This window comes from Pholcus phalangioides, unplaced genomic scaffold (genome assembly GCF_987345545.1).
Source record: "Pholcus phalangioides strain wild (caught in Gottingen) unplaced genomic scaffold, Ppha-v1.0 ptg000011l_1, whole genome shotgun sequence".
Classification (NCBI taxonomy): domain Eukaryota; kingdom Metazoa; phylum Arthropoda; class Arachnida; order Araneae; family Pholcidae; genus Pholcus; species Pholcus phalangioides.
In genome coordinates, this window is record NW_028301604.1 from 45,161,987 (window position 1) to 45,185,203 (window position 23,217).

A 23,217-nucleotide genomic window follows, 5' to 3' on the forward strand; every position below is an offset into this window, starting at 1 on the left:
CTCTTCAGGTCCCGTTAATATAGTTCAATTACTTTCGATCACTGATAACGTATACTCAATATATCTATTTATCTTGGGGTGTATTCGCCTACGCTCGCTCTGTTTGGACTGAATTCCATATACACTGCTGGCCACCCAAATTGCAACACCAAGAAAGACAAGAGATATCGCAACAATATTTATTTTGTAGATAACATGTTGACCAAGCATCAAATGATTAAATTTATAGACTTCTGTGAAGTGTGGTTCCTGCCAAAATCAGTAGCCAGAGTAGCCGCCATTGTTGGAGATCACCGCTGCCACACGCCTCGGCATTGATTCAAAGAGACTTTGGATGTGTTCTTGGGGTACAGTAGACCAAGCAGCTTCCACGCGTTGCCAAAGTTGATCTGGTGTGGCAGCTGGGGATGTAATCTGGGTCAATCGTTGAGCAACCATAAACCACATGTTTTCTATCGGCGAAACATCCGGAGAGCGAGCTGGCCAGGGAAGCAATTCAATCTGGCGATTGACGAAGAACCTTTGGACAATGCGTGACACGTGTGGTCGCGCATTATCCTGTTGAAATATGGCTGTGGGCAAGCCCTGAAGGTAAGGAAGGACAACTGGCTCCAACACCTCGGAGATGTAGCGCTGGCTTTTTAAAGTACCGGCAATGCGTACTAGAGGAGTGCGAGAGCGATATCCAATACCGATCCATACCATAAGGCCGAACACATACTGGGGAGTTAACAAAGAGAGCGATTTCAAAAGAGAAAATACATCGAGATCAGCATCGATGTCCCGTAACATACTGAGGAGGCAGAGGAGAGCGAAAATGACAGCAGACGTTCTGAAGGGTAAAGAAGAGAAGCCTTTGAGCGGGAAAAGTGACATCTCGCCAACTAGTAACCCTACCAGCCTGTTCATGCCAAATCAATCAGTTTGGCAATATTGGAGGACTCCAATAAACCAGCGGTTCTCAACCAGTGATCCGTAGAGCCCTTAGGGCCCCGTGTGAACTCCCAGGGGCTCCGTGGCCACTCGAGGAAAATAAATAAAAAAAACCAGTAAATTTGAAAAAAATAATTATTAATATTTTTGAATAATAAAAATAGGTCAGAAACTTTGATGAACAAATAAAAAATAGGCGTCCGGGGCGCCACCATAGAAATTACATACCGGAAAGGGCTCCGTGGGTCAAAAAAGTTTGAGAAGCGCTGCAATAAACCCATTAATCCTCAAAAGACTACAAGTCCTGATATATGTTTTAATGACTTCTTGTATCAAACCGTTGTTTCGAATATTATTGCATAATGTTATTATATTATAATATTATTGCATAATGTTATTATATTATAATATTATTGCATAATGTTATTATATTATAATATTATTGCATAATGTTATTATATTATAATATTATTGCATAAAGATTTAAATAATTATACTTCAATCAAGATAGAGAGACAACAGTATTAGTTAGACGCTGAATAGTAATGCATACCTATAATCCGCAGAAGCTAATTTCGATACTTTCTAAACAAAATATCACCGTTAATGAGATGAAGCGAGAAGTTATCCATACACCTCGATGACACAACCGTAATTTTTTTATGGCCACCGTATCATTATGAAAATGATTGTTATTAGCGATAAATGTATACGTGGTCGTTAATCACAAATTATCAGAGTGGATCCATTATTTATGACATCCCAGAATTATAGATTCCTCCTATATGCAGGGCCGTCTTAAGAGCATCATGGGCCCAAGGGCCAAATGATTTTTCTGAGGCCCTACCTACCAGGCAAATTCTCGAAAATCTCAACCACATCTCTCTTTTGTGAAGCCTTTTTTATCTTGAGGTCTCCCGGGCAGTGCCGTCTTAAGGCATGGACCCACCCGGGCACGGCCCAGGGGCCTCAAGAGAAAAGGGGCCTCACAAAAATGAGATCTGGTTGAAATTTTAAAGAATTTGCCTGGTAGGGCCTCAGAAAAATCACTTGGCCCGGGGCCCATGATGCTCTTAAGATGGCCCTGCTCCCTGGTCGTGCCCTGGTGGGCCCATGCCTTAAGACGGCACTGCTTTTGGCAGTGTTCTATACATAACCAATTTCAATGAACGCGCGGATGATGAAATAAACTGGTTTTGATTTTGTAAGAAATATAGAGATATGTATTGTGTGTGAGATGTTCATTATTTGTATCAGAAAAAAATCTCGTGTCTCTTTCATAACACACGGGATTCCAATTCAAATCCACGGAAATAACAGATATTCAGTACAATAAAATAAAAGAGAAAAAAACAGAAACAGTGTTTCGACAATGTTAGTAAGCGATGAGCAATCATCACGGTGTTTATCCGTTTTCCTAAAAAACGGGTTCTCAATCTCAAACATTTTCCACCCGCGCCGCCCATTTCTCTTATGAAGAGCCATTGGAGTACGCAAAGGGGGGATTTGGGGTTCTAACACTCCCCCCCCCCCGTTAAGCCAAGATTATAGTGTTATTTTGCCGGAAAAAACGTAAACCCCCCCAGAAGGAAAAACAAATCTGAACCCCCACCCCCCGAGAAAATTATGCGTACGTCTATGTGAAGAGCAGTTGTAAGAAAAGCATTTCTTTGAAAAACCTTTGTCAAGACCACTGCGAAGCTGCACCCCTGACAAAGGTTGGTGCGCACAGTTTGAGAACCCCTGCTAATCCATCAACGTGTTGACAAATACGGGGCCGTCATTCGAGGGAGGGGGAGGGGCTTTTGAAAATACACTAAAAATGGTATATATACATACGTATATATATATATATATATATATACTAGGGGGCTCTGCCCCCCCTGTCACCTTTGGCGACCAACCCCCCCCCTTTTCTCATCACAACATATCTTGTTTATTTTGTCCCACTTCATCAGCGTACTATGGAAAGGGGCATGTGAAAGCACCAGCTTACTGAAGAAGCGAATTTTATAATAAGAAAACAACAAAAAACAAATGTGATTCATCAAGTACCCCTAGAAAACTTGCCCATGGGGGTCCCCAGACTCCAATTCGCTGAATTTTAGTGGGGCCCAGACTGGATTTATCTCGGGCTACCGATGTGTTGCAAATTTTACATTGTTAAACAACAAAAATCAATGAGATTCATCAAGGGACACCCAAAATGAAACCTGTCAAAATTTCCATGGGGCCCCGACCTGGAGACTTGTCGGACATCTCCCGGTGAGGGGCCACGAAAATTTTAAATTTTTATCAATTTTACAACGAATGAAATCCAGGGTCCCCCATCCAGCAGCAGGGATCCAATACTCAGATTTTTAGTGGGGGACGCAGACTGAATTCTGGATTTATCTCGGGCTTCCGCTGTTGCAAATTGTACAATGTTAAACAACAGAAAAGAATGAGATTCATCCAGATTTTTGATGTGTTTGTGGGGAAGTCAGGATTTTTCCACCCCAGCGACTGCATAATGATTTATAGTGGTATATAACTTATGATTTAATAGTGGTTTTCCAGTTTCCGACAGAAATATGCCACCCTTTATATTTTGCAGCCCAGAGCAAAGGCGTGGGCATGAAAAAACATTGAGAATGCTGAAAGTTGCCAGTCGTCCCGTGACGAGCCTCGAGCTCGTATGTAGAAGGATGCAGTGCCCCGCTTTATTTATTCACTAATTGGGGAAGGGGGTTCTCAGCCCCCCAACACAAAATTTATTGGGGGGGGGGGGTTGAAACCCCCCCCCCCCCGCCATGTTTTGGTGCCTACGTCCCATGGCAGTACGTTTCTTATTAAAAGCTATTCAGAGACAATTGAAAAGATGAAATTTGAAGGATGGAATTGACGGGGGAAGATAACGGGGGGGGGGGGGGGAATTAATGCGTAAAATGCAACCACAACAATCGTCAAACTTTCAAATTAGGATAGACTGGGTTAAGCACAATGGGAATCCAAAAGAAGAGAGAGCGCCAAAAGTGAAAAAAAATCCGAAGCACTCCCTCCAAACCAAATGGGTGTGATGATGATGATCCCCCTCAGAAGTTCTCTTTTTTTTCCAAGAGAGGGAGGAGAAAAAAGAAGGGGAGAAATTGGTCAATCCCCAAATAGCGTCTGATTTTACCTCGCGATGAAAACAAACCGGCTTGAAAGAGTCGCGTACCTCTTGAGCTGCCTCTTTCTCCTTCTTGTCTCGCTGCCCGAGTATGTGAGGCGCAGAACAAAGCAGTGCATTTGTTTTCGCCGCTATTTCGTACCTCTCCGCTCACATCCCCAGTATGTGTTCGGCCTAATACCCGGTGCAGGACCAGTGTGGCGGTGCATAACGCAGCTGTTCAGCATCCTCTCTCCATGGTGTCTCCAGACTCGAATCCGACCATCGTGGTGTTGCAGACAGAAGCGTGACTCGTCAGTAAAGACAATTTTATTCCATTGTGCCGTCCACATCCTTCTTTCATCGCACCATTGGCGGCGGAGACGTCTGTGGTTCTGCGTCAAGGGTAGACGAAGCAATGGAAGTCTTGCGGACAGACCACTCTTCTGTAAACGGCGTCGAATGGTACGCGCAGACACTGGATGATGCGGTACAGACTGAATGTGCTGTGCTATGGTTCGTGATGTGGCTGAGCGATCCGTCACTGCCATACGCACAATACGCCTGTCATCACGTGAAGTGGTGCACTGAGGTGCATGCGATCGAACACGTCGGTCCGTCGTACCCTCCTGCATCCAACGATCACATATCCGCATTACAGTTGTTTGGTTTCGTCCAACACGACTATCGATTTCCCTGAAAGATAATCCACAATCTCGGTAGGCCACTATCCTTCCTCTGTCGAACTCGGATACTTGATCAAAAGATGATCGCTGTTTTCTACGAGGCATAATTGATCGTTTTTTTGAAAAAACCACAAGAAAAACACAATTGCCGTACTTCAAATCGTCGAAATCTCCAAGCCTTAAATAGCGCTTTGAAGTGGCGCCACAGGCGCGCGTGATGTGCGTCTGCGCTGAAATTCTAATCATTTGCATATCTCACCTCCGCTAATGCATGTTGTAAATTTCATATTATTTGCATGCTTCCTTCAGGGTGTTGCATTTACGGTGGCCAGCAGTGTATTTCTATTATTATTTTTTTTTCTTTTATTACTTGCTTTTTTGTCCGCTTAATATGTATGTTACCTATTACTATTATTACTATTTGTCAGTATATTATGATCTTGTTTATTCTGTGTGTTTATCATTCATTCATTTTTCTCCTTGCCTTATATTAATTGTACTGACACGAACATATATATGCTTCATTATATTCCCAATATATTGTATATTTTGCAAATATGGCTGTAGAAAGCAGCTACAACAAATTGCCATTCATTGAAGGACCTACTGGTCGAATCAATAAAAGTATTTATTATTATTATTTACATATCACTTCATAAAATATCAACCAATTAGTAATGTAACAAGGCTGTTGCATAATTCAATCAACTCTTTAACTTCTATTGACTCACTGGAAGGACTATCAGTCCCTAGGCGTCACAGAGTGTCTGTGTCATCGTAATGTTACTTTTTGTGGAGTTTTATTGTTTTGTGTTTTTCTCAGTTTGATTGTATGTTTTGTGTGTTGTGTTCAGTCCAATAAAAAAAATAAGACACGGAAGCTGGTGGATTTGCGAAGTGGTAGAAAAGCCATAGAAAGTCTATGGGTGTACAAAGCGAAGAAAAATACAGATGGTGCAGTGAAAAGATATAAGACACGTCTGGACGCTATAGGATTTGAACAGATACAGATACATGATGCGGATTACACTGAAACGTTCAGTGTTCAGTCCAATTGTTCGCTCTGATACTGTGAGAACAATGTGAATGGCGCTGCTAAGAAAAAATTCAAGATTTGCTCAGTTTGACATCAAAACATTATTTCTTCATGGAGAAAGAAGAAATCTACATGAACCAGCCAGAAGATTTCTAAAATGGTTCAAATCAGGTCTGCAAATTGATGAAGAGTACCTATGAACTGAAAAAATGCCCCCGGTGCTGGAATGAAACGTTTAGCAAATTTTAGAAGTATGGCTTAAAATCATCGAGTTCAGATCCATTTTTGTTTGTTAGTGCTGAGAAACCCTCCTTTCTTTTCCTTTACATGGATGATGCTCTGATATTTTCCAAGAACTTGGAAATGTTAAATATATTTTTTGACCAACTCAAATCTCAATTCGCAGTTGTAATACCAAGTACTTTTTGGGTTTGCAAATTGGTTATTTGGATGATGGATCGATTTTCATCCATCAGGAGTCTTATTGTAGACAAATCTTAACCCGTTTCAATATGACAGATGCAAATCCAGTAGGCACGCCTATTGAAAAGTGTTGTTTAACAGCAGAGATGTTTACTGCTCCAGTCCTTGACGTTCCTTACAGAGTTTCACATGTTTCTGGCTATGGTCACTCGACCTGATATAGCTTGCACACTTGGTGTGCTTTCTCGGGCGTTGGACAAACCTAAAGAATGTCATTGGAATGTTGTGGAAAGGACATTGAAATATCTGAAGGGTACTGTGAATTGGGGTATTTTGTACTCATCTGATTTCAAAGCTAGTGTTTTAGGATCATTCAGTGATTCAGATTATGCAGGGGATCCTGTGTCAAAGAGATCAACCTGGTGGCATGGTATTTTTGTGCAGCAGTGGCGCAATAACATGGAAAAGTCAACGTCAGTTCTCTATCTACAACTGAGGCTGAGTTTGTGGCGGCGAGTCAAGCAAAAGAAATAGTATGGCTTCATTACTTGGGATTTCAAGTAGTGTCCCTTTACTACAGGTTGACAACCAGAGTGCCATCAGACTCATAAAAATCCAGAATTTCCCTGCAGAACCATGCACATTGATGTGAGATACTAGTTCATTCGAGAACTGTACCAGAAAGAACAGCTAGATGTGCATAACTGTTCGACTCAAGAGCAAGCTGCTGACTTGTTCAGTAAGCTACTTCCTCGTGGAAGGTTTAATCATTTGAAAGAAATGATAGGGATGTGTAAATTGAAGAAGAAAAAATGATATGTTGCATTGTGTACCTTTATATTTTACCTTTTGTATCTGTGCTCATGCATCGGTTGTATTTTTTTGATCTGTTAGCATCTTTAATTTTAGGGAGAGTATTGAATATAAGAAAATTACCTGCTAACCGTTAACTGTGACATAGTTTAGTGCTGTATATGTGGCAATACATGTTTTGTTTACATTCGTTGTTTTGTGTTCGTTCAGATCGGACGGCATGTTTTGTGTTCGTTCAGATCGGACGGCATGTTTTGTGTGTCCATTAAACTTCAATTCGTTTCTCTGCTCACTTGTACTTTAATAATCTAACCACATAGAGAGTTATTTTACGTCCTATATGCCTTCAAGGGATTTAGGACCGCTTCGAAACAAAATCAATATTATGTAGTATATATGTATGTATGTGAATACATGAATGCGTAATTTACATTGAAGAAAGTAGAAATTGCACACAATCAACACACACACAGTGTGAAAAAATCAAGAGATATAAACATAGAGAATGAAGAAGTGGTTAAAATAACTTTTTAAATTTAAAAGTGCTTGTGTTACTATTCATTCCAAAAATATATACCTATGCAGTCGATTCCCGTTTTAAGTTATATTATAATACCCGTATATCGTTATAGCGAAAATCTCGTTTCGAAGAAAACTTTTCTAATCCCCCAGATAAGTTTACGTAGAAACAATGTAAACATCTGAAATTCTTCATAATGAAATTTTGTTATTACAAAGTGATTTCTCCTCTCTCTTGGAGTTTGTTATACCGGACTTGACTGTATAATAAAAGTTTAGAGAATTTTGAAGAAAAATACATGCCGCCTGGCAGTCCAGTGGTTAGCTTCTGACTATGCAGGTCTTTGTTCGAATTCCGGTTCGGGCATGGATATCTACTAACACACTACAAATTTTCTGGACAGATCGTAAATATCTCTTGGGAATACGTGATAATCACGTTAAGAAAGATAGAATGCATGTAAAATATTGAAAGTGAAACAGAACCTATCCAATGGGTCGTTCCATTAGGGGGAAACCCCCATGCATGGTTCAAAAAAGTAGGCGTTTCTGAAATTTCGAACCATGCATGGGGCTTTCTCCCAATGACGGCCCATTGCATAAGTTCTGTTTCACTCTTTCAATATTTTACATGCATTCCATCTTGTGTTTTTTGTTCAAAACTTCTCTAAACTTTTCAATTTTTTTTAGGCTGTTTCACCATAATTGATCGAAAGGTAGACAAACTCTGTGTGGTTCATTTTAAAATTCAAATGTGAACAATGATCAGATTTCAGATATAGAAATGTCTTCTCCACTTGTTAATACAAGATTCATTGTGAAAGACTGGTTATTTGTGAGATGAAGATTACAAGGAAGAAAATTAATCACTGCCCCCATAGGGACATTTCTATATGCATGTGGTGGCCTATGTCATTCACGAGCTATTAGTTGATTGCTGCCGCCATCCATGTACGGAGCCTTTCAACATATAGGGGAAAGTGACGTATAATGACATACTTTACTAATATGAGATACCCTTTATATCTTTTGTACGGTGATGACGTCTGTTGGTAGTGGCATGCTCTATTAGCCCGACGGTAGATGGAGCTGCCGACAACATAACCTAACTCATTTGTAAGCGACTCCAGCTTCAGGAGCCTATTTAACTGTGCAGCCTACACAAGAGTTTTAGAAGTTATTTTTGACGGGTTTTACAACGCACAATGTAAGTCATTTTTTAAAAATTTCGTTATTAATACATACTCAGCATTACATGTAATTTCATATTCATGTATCGATTTCACAATTGTTTTGCTTATTTCTTGATTTATTCGGTGATATATTTTAGCGATTGGTTGTGCCCATTATGAGATACAATGAAGTCCCTAATATGGGATATCTCATATTGGTACCTCATTTTGTAGACAATGCCCAAAGTACCACTTCTTCCCATTTATTTCCAGTGATCTTAAAGCAAATTAACATTTTTATTATGGCTCCTGTAAAGCGAAAGAAATAGTCCCGAGAAGCGATGGTGGAAGCAGTTAATGATGTTAAGGGAAAAGGATGGGTTACCTCAAGGATGCAAAAGAATTTGGCGTGCCAAAAGGTACAATTGAAAGGTATGTCAAAGATGCAAGATCGATCGAGGAACTCTTAGGAGTCAGCTTGGGGAGAAAGATGGCCTTGACTGCAGAGTTGGAGAAACAATTATCGCAATATTGCGTTATCATGACTGAACGCTTTTTTGGTTTACATTGTGCAGACATCAAACATATGGCCTTTCAACTAGCTGTGAGGAACGAAATTAGTCATCTATTTAACGAAGCAAAAAAATGCAGGGCAAAAATGGCTTCGTGGCTTTTTGAAACGGCACCCCAATTCGTCACTGGGATAACCTGAAGGGTTGTCCCATACTAGGGCCAAGGGGTTTAATACGGAGAGTATTAACGTCTTCTTCGACATATTTGAATCAGAAATTGAGAAACTAAATCATGCTCCACATCGTTTATTTAACGTGGATGAGAAAGGGATCACAGTGGTGTAGTAGAAGAAGAAGAACAAAGTGATAGCCGTAAAAAGTATAAAACAAATAAACACCTTGATTTCCTTGGAAAGGGGGGGGGGGAATTGATTACAATTGTGGCTTTCATGAATGCAGAGGGGTACATTCCCCCACTAATTGTGTTTCCTAGAAAAAGTATGCTCCATTCTCTAATGGAAGGAGCTCCTTCTGGCTCAGTTTCAACTTGCCACCCGTCTGGATGGATTCAAAGCGACATGTTTATGAGATGGCTCGAGCATTTTCTGAAAATGACCAAGTCCACTTCATCCGATCCTGTTGTTTTGGTTTTAGATGGTCACTACAGCCATTCAAGAAACATAGAGGTCATTGAATTAACGGAAAGAAATCATGCCTCTCTAGTTTGCCTACCACCCCATACAACGCACCGGATGCAGCCGCTGGATGTTGGTTTCATATTTCCGCTGAAAACGTACTACGCCAGGGAAATAGAAACTTACCTTAGAAACAATCCTGGACAAGTAGTTACAGTAACTATCGTTATGAGACTGTTTGCACTAGTCTACACAAAAGCCGCGGCAAAATTCAGTGAACGCCTTCAAGACCGGGCCATTTTCCGTGTGACCATCTCGTTTCTGATGCGGAGTTGGGTTCAGGCCTGGGAACAGATTTGTCAGCCATTCCAGGAGACGCAGATTCTCCATCTTCAACTTCTAATTTGGCAGCCATCCCTGGACCTTTTGGTGTGGCGGTGAAGCCGTTAGACATTAGCCCTGTCCCCTCAAGGCCTGGTACATCGTCCTCTTCACGTTCGGGTTCAGCAATATTGCAGGCCAACTCACCATACAAGAAACAGCTTGAAGAAAAATCGCGAGGCAAGCAACAAAAGGAACAAAAAAGGTACAAAGAAAACTGGGGCTAACAAGAGGAAAAGAGCAAAAGAAAGCCAAGAAAGAGTCGGCTAAAACCAAGAAGAAAAGACAAGATTCGAGTAAAGACGAAACATGCGATGGCGAAGAACCACCTCTACAGGACTCCGATGATTCAGATTTCAATTACGATGAGTTGGATCCAGAATGCATGTTCTGTTCAACCCGATTTTCAGAGGACACCCATGGAGAAAAGTGGGCAAGATGTATGTGCTGTCGATGGTCTCACGAAGATTGTGAAGAAATTAAGGAGATGGTATTTTTGTGCAATCTAGGTTATTCGTTAAAAAAAATTTAATTTGTTATACTATCTTTTCAATTTTGACGATTAGTTAAATTCAATAAATAACTTTTTTCATGCAAATGTTTCTTTCTCAGTGACAGCACAATATGAGATACTGTCTCATATTGAGCAACCTGTTCTAAAAACACCTGATTCGAACATTTTAATAAAATCATTTTTTGAGTATATTTTTTTTACACTTTATTTTTTGCACTTTGCTATATTTTTTTTCTGAAAATTCATTCAATATTTCGAATCAGATATATTTAAAGTGTACAAAATCAATTTTAGAATTACGAAATTGTTCATCAGGGAATTAGAAAAGCTATTTTAGAAAAAGTATTTCATTATAGGTTCACTTTCCCCTATATAGGCTCCAAGGTTGCATTATTCTATCTGCTTCCATAGCTTAGATGGTAGAGCACTCGTCCGGCAAGCGAGAGACCGGGGTTCCGGGCCCCGTTCGGACACATGAATTTCCTTCCTTGTAATCTTCATCTCCACAAATAACCAGTCTTTCACAATGAATCTTGTATTAACAAGTGAAGAGGACATTTCTATATGCGTAACTGAATGTATCTGTAATACTTGAACCTCCCAAAAAAAAATCATTATTGAGGGAAATACAAAAATTAAAATTTGCATACTGCCCCTATCTAAATAGAGTCAATTAGTAAATTTTGTGTTTTTTTCTCTATAAAACTCAAAGTAATTTACCCCGATAAATTTGGATTAAAATCTGCCGAGATATTACAGTTTTTCTCATCCAACGGTATTTGGGAGACTAACTAAGCGGCCGTTCAAGTATTACGTAAGCAAATGTTCAGCCATTTTTGACCCCCCACCCCCTTGTCAGCAAAATTTCGTCATCACTGCCCCCTACCTATTAACGCATATTGGTGGGATAAGAAGAATATGCGTGAGGAGGGGCATAGGGGTCTCGTGCACCTCCCTCCTCCCAGACGGAAAAAAAATGAATGCAAAAAATATTTTTAAGAAAATTGAAATTTCGAAAGAAAATACCTTTATATGTTATTATAATCGATTTCTGTTAATTTCAATGCTATTTGAAGGTTAACAACTCAAAAATTTTCTTTAAGAAATTCATTGCAACCCACCCTTTGAGCCATATATGGTAAACCCTTGACCCGCAGACCAAATGTGGTCCTGAAGGTTATCTGATCTGGCTTGCTCCCCACAAACCTAATTTTGTAAAAACGAATTAAGCGGCACATTTACAAATCGCTTAAATGACCAGTGGCACAATTCCAGAGCATTTAAGTGGCCCGTGGCACATTTAGAGATCCCTTGACTGACACGTGGCACAGTTTTAGAGCAATTAAGCGGCCCTCACAGTGCGGTTCTACATCCCTCAAGTTACCCATGGAACATTCCCAGATTACTCAAGTGATCCGTGGCATAATTACGGATCACTTTAGTGATACGTTGCACAGTTCCAGAGCACTTAAGCAGCCAGGACACATTTCCTGAGCACTCGAAGGATTCGTGAAACATTTAGAGATCATTAAAGTGGCTCTGTTGGGCAGAGTTTACCAACGTGAAAGCTCGCGCAGAATCCTTGATGGTAACGAGGCTATTCCACGGAACCCTTATCAAATTTTGAATATTTCTTCAATATACAGGGTGTCCTAAGAGTCTGCATTCGCTCAGCGAAACAAGAATCCTCACCTGCAGTAGATAAAAGTGTCAAAAAATATATATATTTGTGAGTTACACATACTGTGATCATATGATCCATATTTTACGGGGCAGAATTATTGAATTATTTTTTCATAATGTTCTGTTATTTCATGAAACAGGTGAAAGAATCGATTTCTGTTAATTTCAATGCTATTTGAAGGTTAACAACTCAAAAATTTTCTTTAAGAAATTCATTGCAACCCCCCCTTTGAGCCATATATGGTAAATCCTTGACCCGCAGACCAAATGCGGTCCTAACGGTTATCTGATCTGGCTGGCTCCCCTCAAACCTAATTTTGTAAAAACGAATTAAGCGGCACATTTACAAATCACTTAAATTACCAGTGGCACAATTCCAGAGCATTTAAGTGGCCCGTGGCACATTTTCAGATCACTGAGGCCTCAAAAATTACTTTCACATTCAAAGATCACCTAAGTAACCCGCGACACAGTTACAGAACACTTAAACGATCCGTGGCACATTTAGAGATCCCTTGAGTGACACGTGGCACAGTTTTAGAGCAATTAAGCGGCCCCCACAGTGCGGTTCTACATCACTCAAGTTACCCATGGAACATTCCCAGATTACTCAAGTGATCCGTGGCATAATTACGGATCACTTTAGTGATACGTTGCACAGTTCCAGAGCACTTAAGCAGCCAGGACACATTTCAAGAGCACTTAAGCGTCCCGGAAACATTTCCAGAGCTCTTGAAGGATGCGTGAAATATTAGAGATCATTAAAGTGGCTCTGTTGGGCAGAGTTTTCCAACGTGAAAGCTCGCGCGAAAACCTTGATGGTAACGAGGCTATTCCGCGGAACCCTTAACAAATTTTGAATATTTCTTCAATATACAGGGTGTCCTAAGAGTCTGCGAACTATTCGCTCTGCGAAACAAGAATCCTCACCTGCAGTAGATAAAAGTGTAAAAAATATATATATATGTGAGTTCCACTTACAGTGATCATATGATCCATATTTTACGGGGCAGAATTATTGAATTATTTTTTCATAATGTTCTGTTATTTCATCATAAAATTAACATTTTTAATAAAAATGTTAATTTTGTGGGAACAGGTGAAAGAAACATTGCTTCTTACTTATTGCTTAGAGCCACAACAAAAAAAGTTTAGATTTTGTTGATCGTATATTTTTTAAATGTTGGCTACATGTTACTCGTATATTCTGGAAAAGATCAATAAACAACGGAATAAATAAAAAGATGACCAAAATTCAGCCAGCAATTCTGAGAAAATTAGACATTTTGGAGGTTTAAATTATCCATAATTGAGGGAAAAGATCGAATTAAAAAGGTAATTTTTTACCATTGAATTTTATCGAAAATTCAAGGAGAACTTCTAAAATTCGAATTAATAATGCTCGAATTACTAAGGTTCACCTGTATTTGTAAGACAAAAAAAAGTTTATAATTTTTTCTATTCTTTTTGGCGTTCCAGACTATGTTACGAAGCTCGGCTGGAATAGATCTTGGCAACGGGATATGTCCGTCCAGCGGCAGAATTCCGGCATTCATTCATTCATTTATGTAAAACAAAAAAATAAATCATTTCAATGCGTTTTATCACTTTTTTGGGAACTAGAGAGAAACCATGCTTTTTGAAATACCTTATATGCTTGCTTACGCCTGAAATGTAACAAAATATGAACGATTCTATACATATTAATGTTATTTTATAAAAAAAATGCGCTCATAGTATTTAAAATTTGTGAAAAATCTGGTTAAAAAGGCAACGAAATTTGCAACTACGGTCAAAATGACCACTCGTTACTTCGAGGTTAAGTTTGAGTTATAAGTGGTGATCAAAGTTTGAAAGTGGTCAAAATGACTACTTGAGTGTTAAGCCAAGTCCACACTAATAGATAAAATCATTTGACTATCTACAGGCAAATCACGTATCATAGACCACGGGTGCATTACCTATGGCCCGTAGAAGTGGTTCCGGTAGAAATGTCAATGCACACGCCACAATAAACACCTAGGCTGATCATATTTACTTGCTAAAAGCATGGGAAATCGGAATCCATACTTGACATTCACCAATAATTGCAATAAGAATTGTTAAATGCAAGTAAAGTTGCTAATTACAGCTTAAAAATTGGCAAGGATAAGTGAAGTTGTCAACTATCGCTAAAAATACTGAAAAATTTCCAACGAAGGGCATTAGGTTACTGCAAGTTAAAACTGGTAAAATGTAATGAATGAAAAAAGGTATATGTTTGACAAATGTGTGAGATGAACAAATTTATATATGACTGTAATTAATTTGATGTCATAATTATCATAATTATAATTTATATGTCAGAAAATAATTTTTATTCTTAATTCCAAAAGTTCGAATAAGTCTCGTTGAAAATGTTGATCAAAAAACGAGGCATTTTATTAAAAAAAATCAAAATGGCTATAATTACGGAATGCCCCGTAAAATACAGGTCATTTTGTTACCTTATATACAGTGTACAAGTTTCTGACCCGCGAGCAGCAGAGACAACACATATATGGGGACGCAGACTGAAAAGGTTATGCACCCTTATCGTAGACAGTCGTGAATAACTCGCAAGACGGTCTTTCAACTTGATCACGTTCCACAACTACATTCATTCCACAGAACTCCGTGACATTCATCCAAAAGATGAGTTACCATAGACCTGCGATTTTGGCGTGTGCGGAAAATTCACCGCCAGCAATTCACCGACAACAATTCACCGCCGGAAAATTCACCGCTAGGAAAATTCACCGACAAACAATTCACCGCCATGCAATTCACCGCTAGGAAAATTCACCGACAACAGTTCAATGCGAGTCAGTTAGCGAGGGAGTGAGCGATTGAGTTACTGAGTGAGTGATTGAGTGACCGAGTGAGTGATTGAGTGACCGAGTGATTGATCCAGTGACCGAGTGATTGATCCAGTGACCGAGTGATTGATCCAGTGACCGAGTCAGTGAGTGAGTGACCCAGTGAGTGACTGAGTGAGTAAGTGATTGAGTGACCAAGTGAGTGACTGAATGACCGAGTAAGTAATTGATTGAGTGACCGAGTGAGTAAGTGATTAAGCGGGTGAGTGAGTGACCCAGTGAGTGACTGAGTGACCGAGTAAGTGATTGAGTGACCCACTGCGTGACCGAGTGAGTCAGCGATTGAGTTACTGAGTGAGTGAGTGACTGAGTGAGTCAGTGATTGAGTGACCGAGTGAGTGATCCAGTGAGTGGGGCACCCAGACACTGGATTTATCTCGGGCTTCCGCTGTTAAAAATTCTACGATGTTAAACGACAGAAAAGAATGAGATTCATCCAGTGCCCCCAAAATGAAACGAGACCCCTGACTCGGAAGCCAATCGGGCATCCCCCTGTGAGGGCCACTGCAAATATTCATTTTACCAACGAATAAAATCCAGCCCCCCCCCCCCCTCATGCAATTACCCTTGACCGAATTCGCAAATTTTATGGGGTCCCAGACTGGATATACCTTGGGCTTCCACTATCGCAAGGACCCCTGGAAATGAAACCTTTTAACTTCCCCATGAAGGTATATGAGCAATCCCCCGGGTACCCCGACCCTGTATGTTGGGAGCACTGGTGATATATGTATATTTTACGTATACATACCTCTCGGCATGACCCCCACGAGGGCAGGGCTGACAGGGGCCGGAACGTTTCTTAACGCTTTTTGATATTTTCACACTATAAATTAAGCACAGAGGGGCCCGTGAAAAAGCTGGTTTGGGGGCCCGCCATCTATTTCAGCTTAGGGGACCTGCTGTAGGATGTGGGAAACTCTGGGTACATGCACATTACTTGGTCCCGATGTGTCAAATGGGTCCCGATATATGCAAGAGTTAAATGAAAACTTGACCACAAAATCGTAACCGACTTCCGTAACACAAAAACGTAACAGATTTCCATCACTCAAAAAACGTCACCGACTCCCGTAATAAAAAAATCGTCACTAATTTCCGTTGCATAGGAAGTATATATATACGTATATAGTAAATATAGAATGAATGAATGAATTACTGATTTCATTCAGTAAATATAGAGTACATATACTAGATACGCACTAAGCGGGATTTCTGAAAGTTCATCACGTGAAATCGCGGGTAACAGCTAGTTCATCATAAAAAAAATCCATTGGTTACTGATGATCAGCGATGTTTTTTTATAACATCAAAGTGATAACAGGAGATGATTTTAAGCATTTTTAGGAAGTTAATTCATCGCGTATCCACTTACTTTATTATCTTTTAATTCTGTTATTATCCCTTTTAACATTTCATTAGAAGTTTCTGAGTAAAACCGAGTTAATGGAATTTTGTTGAATATACTATCTTGTATTGGGCAACAGCAATTTGTAATTTATACGAGGCCACAACAGGCAAAATGCCCAGCGAGGTGGCTGAGAAGAAGATGCCCACAATAAATATGGATGTCATATATTTCAAAAATACAGCAACCCGAATCCGTATCATCTGAATTTCTTCTCATAAAGTCATTATTTAAACTTTCCACCATATCTTTAGGATATGGCACTTACTCACTCAATAGATCACTCACTCACTCACGGACTGACTTACTCGCTCATTGAATCAGTAACCCACTCGCTCACTGAATTATTTACTCACTCACTCAGGAACTCAATCGCTCATTCCGTCGCTAACTGACTCGCATCGAACTGTCGTCGGTGAATTGCATGGCGGTGAATTGTTGGTCGGTGAATTTTCCTAGCGGTGAATTGTTGTCGGTGAATTTTCCGGCGGTGAATTGTTGGCGGTGAATTTTCCGTAAATCCGATTTTGGTATATGGGAAAGTTGATTTGTCGCACGATTATCAATTGACAAACAAGGAACATTGTCTATGAACACGTGTTGGGCGATTCTGTCTATGAGCATGGACATACCCTAATGAACTCACTGATACATAGCTTCTTTCAAAAAGTCAAACTAGGCGAAAGTAAAGGAAGTAAAGAAGATAATTTTTTTTTTCAAACACACATCATCTTTTTCCCTCCGTTTAAAAAATATAAAGAAAATCTGTCTCTTTCCTGGGTTTTGTGGGCACTCGTTTCTCGTAATTTCAAAGTCATGCGCCAAAGAAATGAAGTTTTCTGCAGGTCATGTGATGTTCGTCCAAAAAAGTGGGAGCCATGAGTTCATGAGCACAAGCGATACGTTCAGGGGAATAAATAAATTTTTCCTTCAAGTAATCGAAGACGTGCACTGCCTCCTTTAAACACGCAGTCAGTAATGCATCATCACCATATCTGCTCTGAATGAAAGGGTCTGAACCATGGTCCAAAAGCAGTTTCGAAACGATGCTTCTGAATCGCATAGTGTAAAGCAGTCTTGGATTGTATGTCTTGAGCATTTACAACAGCATCGTTCTTCAATGAGAAGTCACATAATGGGACGCTTTGCACAGAGTTTGTGAGACAGGTACCGCCATTATAATGGTTTCAGAATATCAGCGTTATGCTGAACAAGATAGACAACAATTTCATAAGAAACATGATAATCGCACGGGTGTAGATCCAGTGTCTGACATACTGTTCACATCAGCTCCAAGTTCGACTACACATTTCACGACACCCAATTTTCCAGCAACTGATGCACACCATAGAGGCGTCACAAAATGAATTGAACGATCGTCAGGAACTTCATACGTACCTCTCTGTTCAACACCAGCATCGCAGTAGGGTAAAAGATACTTTACTATCTCCAGTTTCTCCCTTTCTTACATGCAATGATAGGTGGAGCGTAACAGCCTTGGTGGGTTTTTTGTGCAAAATGGGAGAAAATTGAATTTCTTTTTTCCACAACCTCAAAATATGTAACTTGAACATGTAAGTACATCCTTTATGTTTACATCTTATATTATGTCTAAATATAGATTAAAACATAAATATACATGCAACGGCCCCATTTTCGTGAGTACCATTACTTTTTTTTTTTAATTAAAACGAACAAACAACAAATTACAATGTACAAATATATAATACAATATACAAATACAAACATATGTTACACGACACAAAACACACACACATATAATACATACACTATGTAGCCCCAAGGGACTGTGAAGTCCTTCCAGCAGGCTTTAATTACATGATTTATGATTTTGTCCCTCAGCAACAGCTCTTTCCTTCATTAGATGTATTTTAGTATATAATTAATATGCATTGGTGCAATAATTTATTTCAAAGTACTGCATTAATATCTGTGTTTTTGATCATAATAAAGACATTGTAATCTGTATTTTTATTACTATTTGGGTAATTACTAGAGTAGATGAAGTTCATTATTTTCAGTGCGGTGTAACAAAAACTTTTGTGAAATGATGTTTTGTTACTTTTAGGCACTTGATAGATATTTTTATATCTATTCGAGGTTCTATTTTCATTTTTTACTAACCATTCTTCGTTTTGATGATAAATTTATAAATTCTGTACATGTAGTTCTGTCTCAGTGTCAATATGTGGCACTGTATGTTTTTGTTTTCTATTGGAACATTTATTAATTCTCTTAATTTATTGTAAAGATTGTCTAGATTGCGCATGTTTTCATAATATGATCCTCCCCAGACACGTATTCCGTTATTTATATTTGAATAAACCCACGCATATAGAAGATATCTTTCAAGAAGTTATTATCAACTATGTATTTAAGTTTATAAATGACTCCTAAATACATTCTGAGTTTTTTTTTATCATTTTTTCACTATGTATGTTCCATTTTAGGTTATCTTGTAGAACTATTCCTAAGTATTCATAATTGAACACTCTACCTATTTCTTCACAATTGCATACTGATATAGTTTGAGATTGGCAGTGAGTGTGTAATTTTATGTGAATTTCTGTACTGTCATTTATATTTCTTGTTTTCGTGCACATAAATTTAGTGTTTTGTGTATTTATTTTTAATTTGTGTTTAATTAGCCAGTGATTCATTAGGTCCTTCTCTGTTCATTTAACCAAACTATCTGATTCTGTATCTTCAACATATAAAACTGTGTCATCTGCAAAAGATATAATGTTACCATTTAGATTTAGTTTACTCAGTTCATTTATGTAAATTAAAAATAGTATCGGCCCTAAACCGAGCCCTGTGGGACGCCTTTTTTAGCTTCTTGAAAATTGCTAATTTTTTTCTCTATTATAACAGCTTGTCGTCTAGTGTAGTAGTATGATTTAAACCATTCTAAGATATTTCCTCTTATACCGGCTGAATATAATTTCTCGGTTAAAATGTTTAGGTTCACATAATCAAATGCTCGTTTTAGGTCCAAAAAAACTACTATTGAATATTTATTTTTATTTATTCCATTGTTTATCAAGCCCGTTAATTTTAGAATTGCCATTTCTGTATTTTTGTTTTTTTGGAATCCATATTGATTGGCTGAAAATTTTTTTGATGATTCAGGAAATTGAGCAGTTGGTATTTCATACAGTTTTCTAGAATTTTTGGAAAAATCGGGAGAATTGAGATAGGTCTATAGTTGTTAGTATCATTGGAATCTACCGTTTTAAATATAGGATGCACGAGGGAATTTTTTAGTTCAGAATAAAATACGCTATTTGTTATTGAGGAATCCACTAAATCCTTTAATACATCTATATGGTAGTGAGAGATAATTTTCATCATTTTAGGTGTAATTCGATCGTAGCCACTTGCTTTATTTTCTTTAATTTCTGCCACAATTTGTCTCAGTATATGACTTTCAGTTTCGAGGTAGAGCATGGAATTTATTGATGTGTTTGAGGAACCTTCTTGTTCTATACAAATACAATTATCTGCGTTTTCATTTATATTTCTTGTGATAAATTCTTGATTAAATTTATTTGCAAGGTCTGTTGGATTTTCAAAATTTGGTAATATTTTTCTTTCAAATCTTTATTTAATACATTAGTACTTCTAATAAATTGCCATTGCAATCGTTTATTCTTTTCACAAGCGTTGAAGTTCCTCTGGAAGTATTCTTGTTTTACCTTTTTTATATAAATTTTCAAATTTTTATTATAACTTTTTTACTCATATAAGGCTATGTGTGGATTTTTTTTAATGTTTTTTATATAGCTTTTCCTTCAGGTTTATTCTGTCAAGTATTTCCTTAGTTATCCATTGTTTTTTATTTTTCTTAGGGTAATTTTTTGAAACTTTAGTCCAGAGATTAATATTTAATGTTATTATATCCAAGAGATGTCTGTATTTATTTTGTACTGGATTTCTTGATGAAAGCTTGTACGTGAAGTGGTCAAGGTGCTTACGCACGTAACAACAGGCATGTTCAATCTTTTTGCGCAAACGGGCTTAAGTTCCCTTTCGTCTCCACACGAAGCATCTCCACAACAGCAAGACTCTTGTTCACCTACTTGCTCATTCACTCATTTGCATAATTACTCATTTACTCATTCATTCCCTCACTCATTCTATCGACTTAGTCACTGACTTGCTCATGCACTCATTTGCATAATTACTCATTTACTCATTGATTCCCTCACTCATTCTATCGACTTAGTCACTGACTTGCTCATGCACTCACTGACTTTCTCAATTACTCAAATCGTCACTTACTTGCTCATTCAGTTACTCACTTGCTCGCTGAATTACTCATTTACTCACTCACTTTTTCAATTGCTCATTTACTCACTGACTTTTTCAATTGCTCATTTTTTCACTTATTTGCTCACTTGGTTATTCACTTGCTCACTCACTCACACACCAGCAGAGCTTACTGAAGCGTGAAGACTTATACGGGCCATACCGCATGATTAGGCTTGGGTAAACGCGGGACTTGAACGAGCATGCATTACAAAATTCGATCAAGCATGCTTGTAGAAAAAGATTACACATGCACAAGCATGCAGTTACGTGTGTAGGCACCATTATATGAAAACGAGTTTATATTCCAGTCAGCCCATGTTAATCACAACCAAAATCGCAAGTGTTATTTAACGGTACTATGAAGAAATTCAGATGTTCGCTCACTCAGATGCGTGGGTGGAGAGAACAAGTGAATTTTTTACCTTTATACGGAGCAGGGTCTTTTGGAACGCACGCTGCCGTGCTAATAGTGGCACTGCTCAAAAATGGTTGGCTATTCCTGTCATAAAGGTTGCAGTGCAGTAGCATACAGAATTTGGAATCAATAATTAGGGTAAATAATAATGAAAAAAGTTGAGAGATGTGAAAACAGAATTCTAGTACAAATTTTGAGAGGGAAGTTTTATATCAAATAATCCATGATAACAAAAAGTAATAAAAGTTTGAGAAATCCTCTCAAGTGTAAGGAGACAATTTCAAAACAAAAACACATATATAAACATTTTTGGTTATTCTATCAAGTAAAAAAACAATAAAAATAAATGGGAATTTGAATTTTTTACCTGTTTGCGCTTTCTTTCTTCTTCTATCTGATTTTGGTCTGTAAATCCAACGGGACTGCCATCAAGGCTCAATCTTTTGTTACAAGGCTCATCATCAAATGCTTTCACATAGCACTGAGACCTGAAGCGTCAAAATTCAATAATATCAATGCGAACATTGGAAAATACATGGTGTTTGTAATTAAACTGACTCTACTCATCTGGCATCGAGTAATCTGTTGCTTGATCTAACAAATGGAATAACGCAAACTTAGCAGGAAGACCAATGAAAATATGAGATGAAGTACTCAGCGCGAAAAAAAAACTACTTTGAAACAATAGGAAGAATGTTGTGGTGCTGTTGCAGAGCTTTAGTCCTGTGACCCGGGACAATTCTCATAATTTTTTGGCTTATTCATACTATAAATTAACTATGGAAAGTCCCGTGAGAAGTCTGACTTAAGGACTCACAAAAGATCCCAGCCTAGGAGCCCTGCTCCAGGAGGGGGAGTGCCATGCCCTCACCCAGAATTTGCTCCAGAATAGTCAAATGAAAGCAAAAGAAAAATTCGGCTTCTCACTTGGCTGGTTCCTGGAGTAACAGAAACACCTTTGAAAAATTTCTTAGTAAAAATAATCTCGTTACATATCATCGTTACAGGATACGTTATGATGGCTCACAAAAATAAGTTCTGTTTCAAGGATTAAGTTATCTGACATTATTAACAATGGTAAGATAATTCTAGAATAAAAGAAAGCAGAAAAAAATCCTACTTCCAAAGCGGGACGTATGGTCACGCACATTTTGCACAGTAAACAATATGATGTGCGGCTTTCTTCTGGAAAAAGAATCAGGTTTATCTTGAGGTCCCCTTCACTGAAGCCCCCTTTCAGTCTCCTGCAAGGGTCGCCATTAGGGGTGGCAGGTAAGCTCGAGTCGCCCCTGGGTTTACCTCACAAGTATACCTACGCAGCAATTGTTACCACAGCAAGTGTTATTTACGAAATTGTTTTATTTCCCTCGTTACAACGCAGCGGCAAGTGTTCGTGAGTTTAGAAACAGTTACAACCTGTTTGACAGTGCCCACTATCAAATGAGTCGGATTATATGATGTCGTGCTCTCTTTGCGCCAGTGGCCTGTGCTGCCAAGATGGATATCGTCGTGCCCTGAGTGACCAAATCCTTCTCCATTCTTTACTTGGGCAAATCGATTCTTTTGTGATGTTTTGGTAAAAAAAGTAATCTTTCGATTAAATTTCCTTTCTTCCTTTGTATTGAGCACCTTCGGTATTATCACCAATATAGGTAGAACTATAGGAATAAAAGTAGATACCGTTTATACGACCTTCTTGAACATAGTTTCCCAGGTGTACCGACA

General features: G+C 38.6%; 1 protein-coding gene across 4 annotated transcripts in view; it reads right to left on the reverse strand.

The window, feature by feature from the left end:
* Positions 1-23,217, reverse strand: part of LOC149080464 (NGFI-A-binding protein 1-like) — a 567,589-nt gene that overhangs the window by 112,158 nt on the left and 432,214 nt on the right. For all 4 annotated transcript variants that reach the window (XM_089239575.1, XM_089239574.1, XM_089239577.1 and 1 more), the window contains one exon: positions 21,860-21,980. In XM_089239575.1, the coding sequence (XP_089095701.1) occupies positions 21,860-21,980 (121 nt within the window). The remainder of the gene's footprint in view (positions 1-21,859; positions 21,981-23,217) is intronic.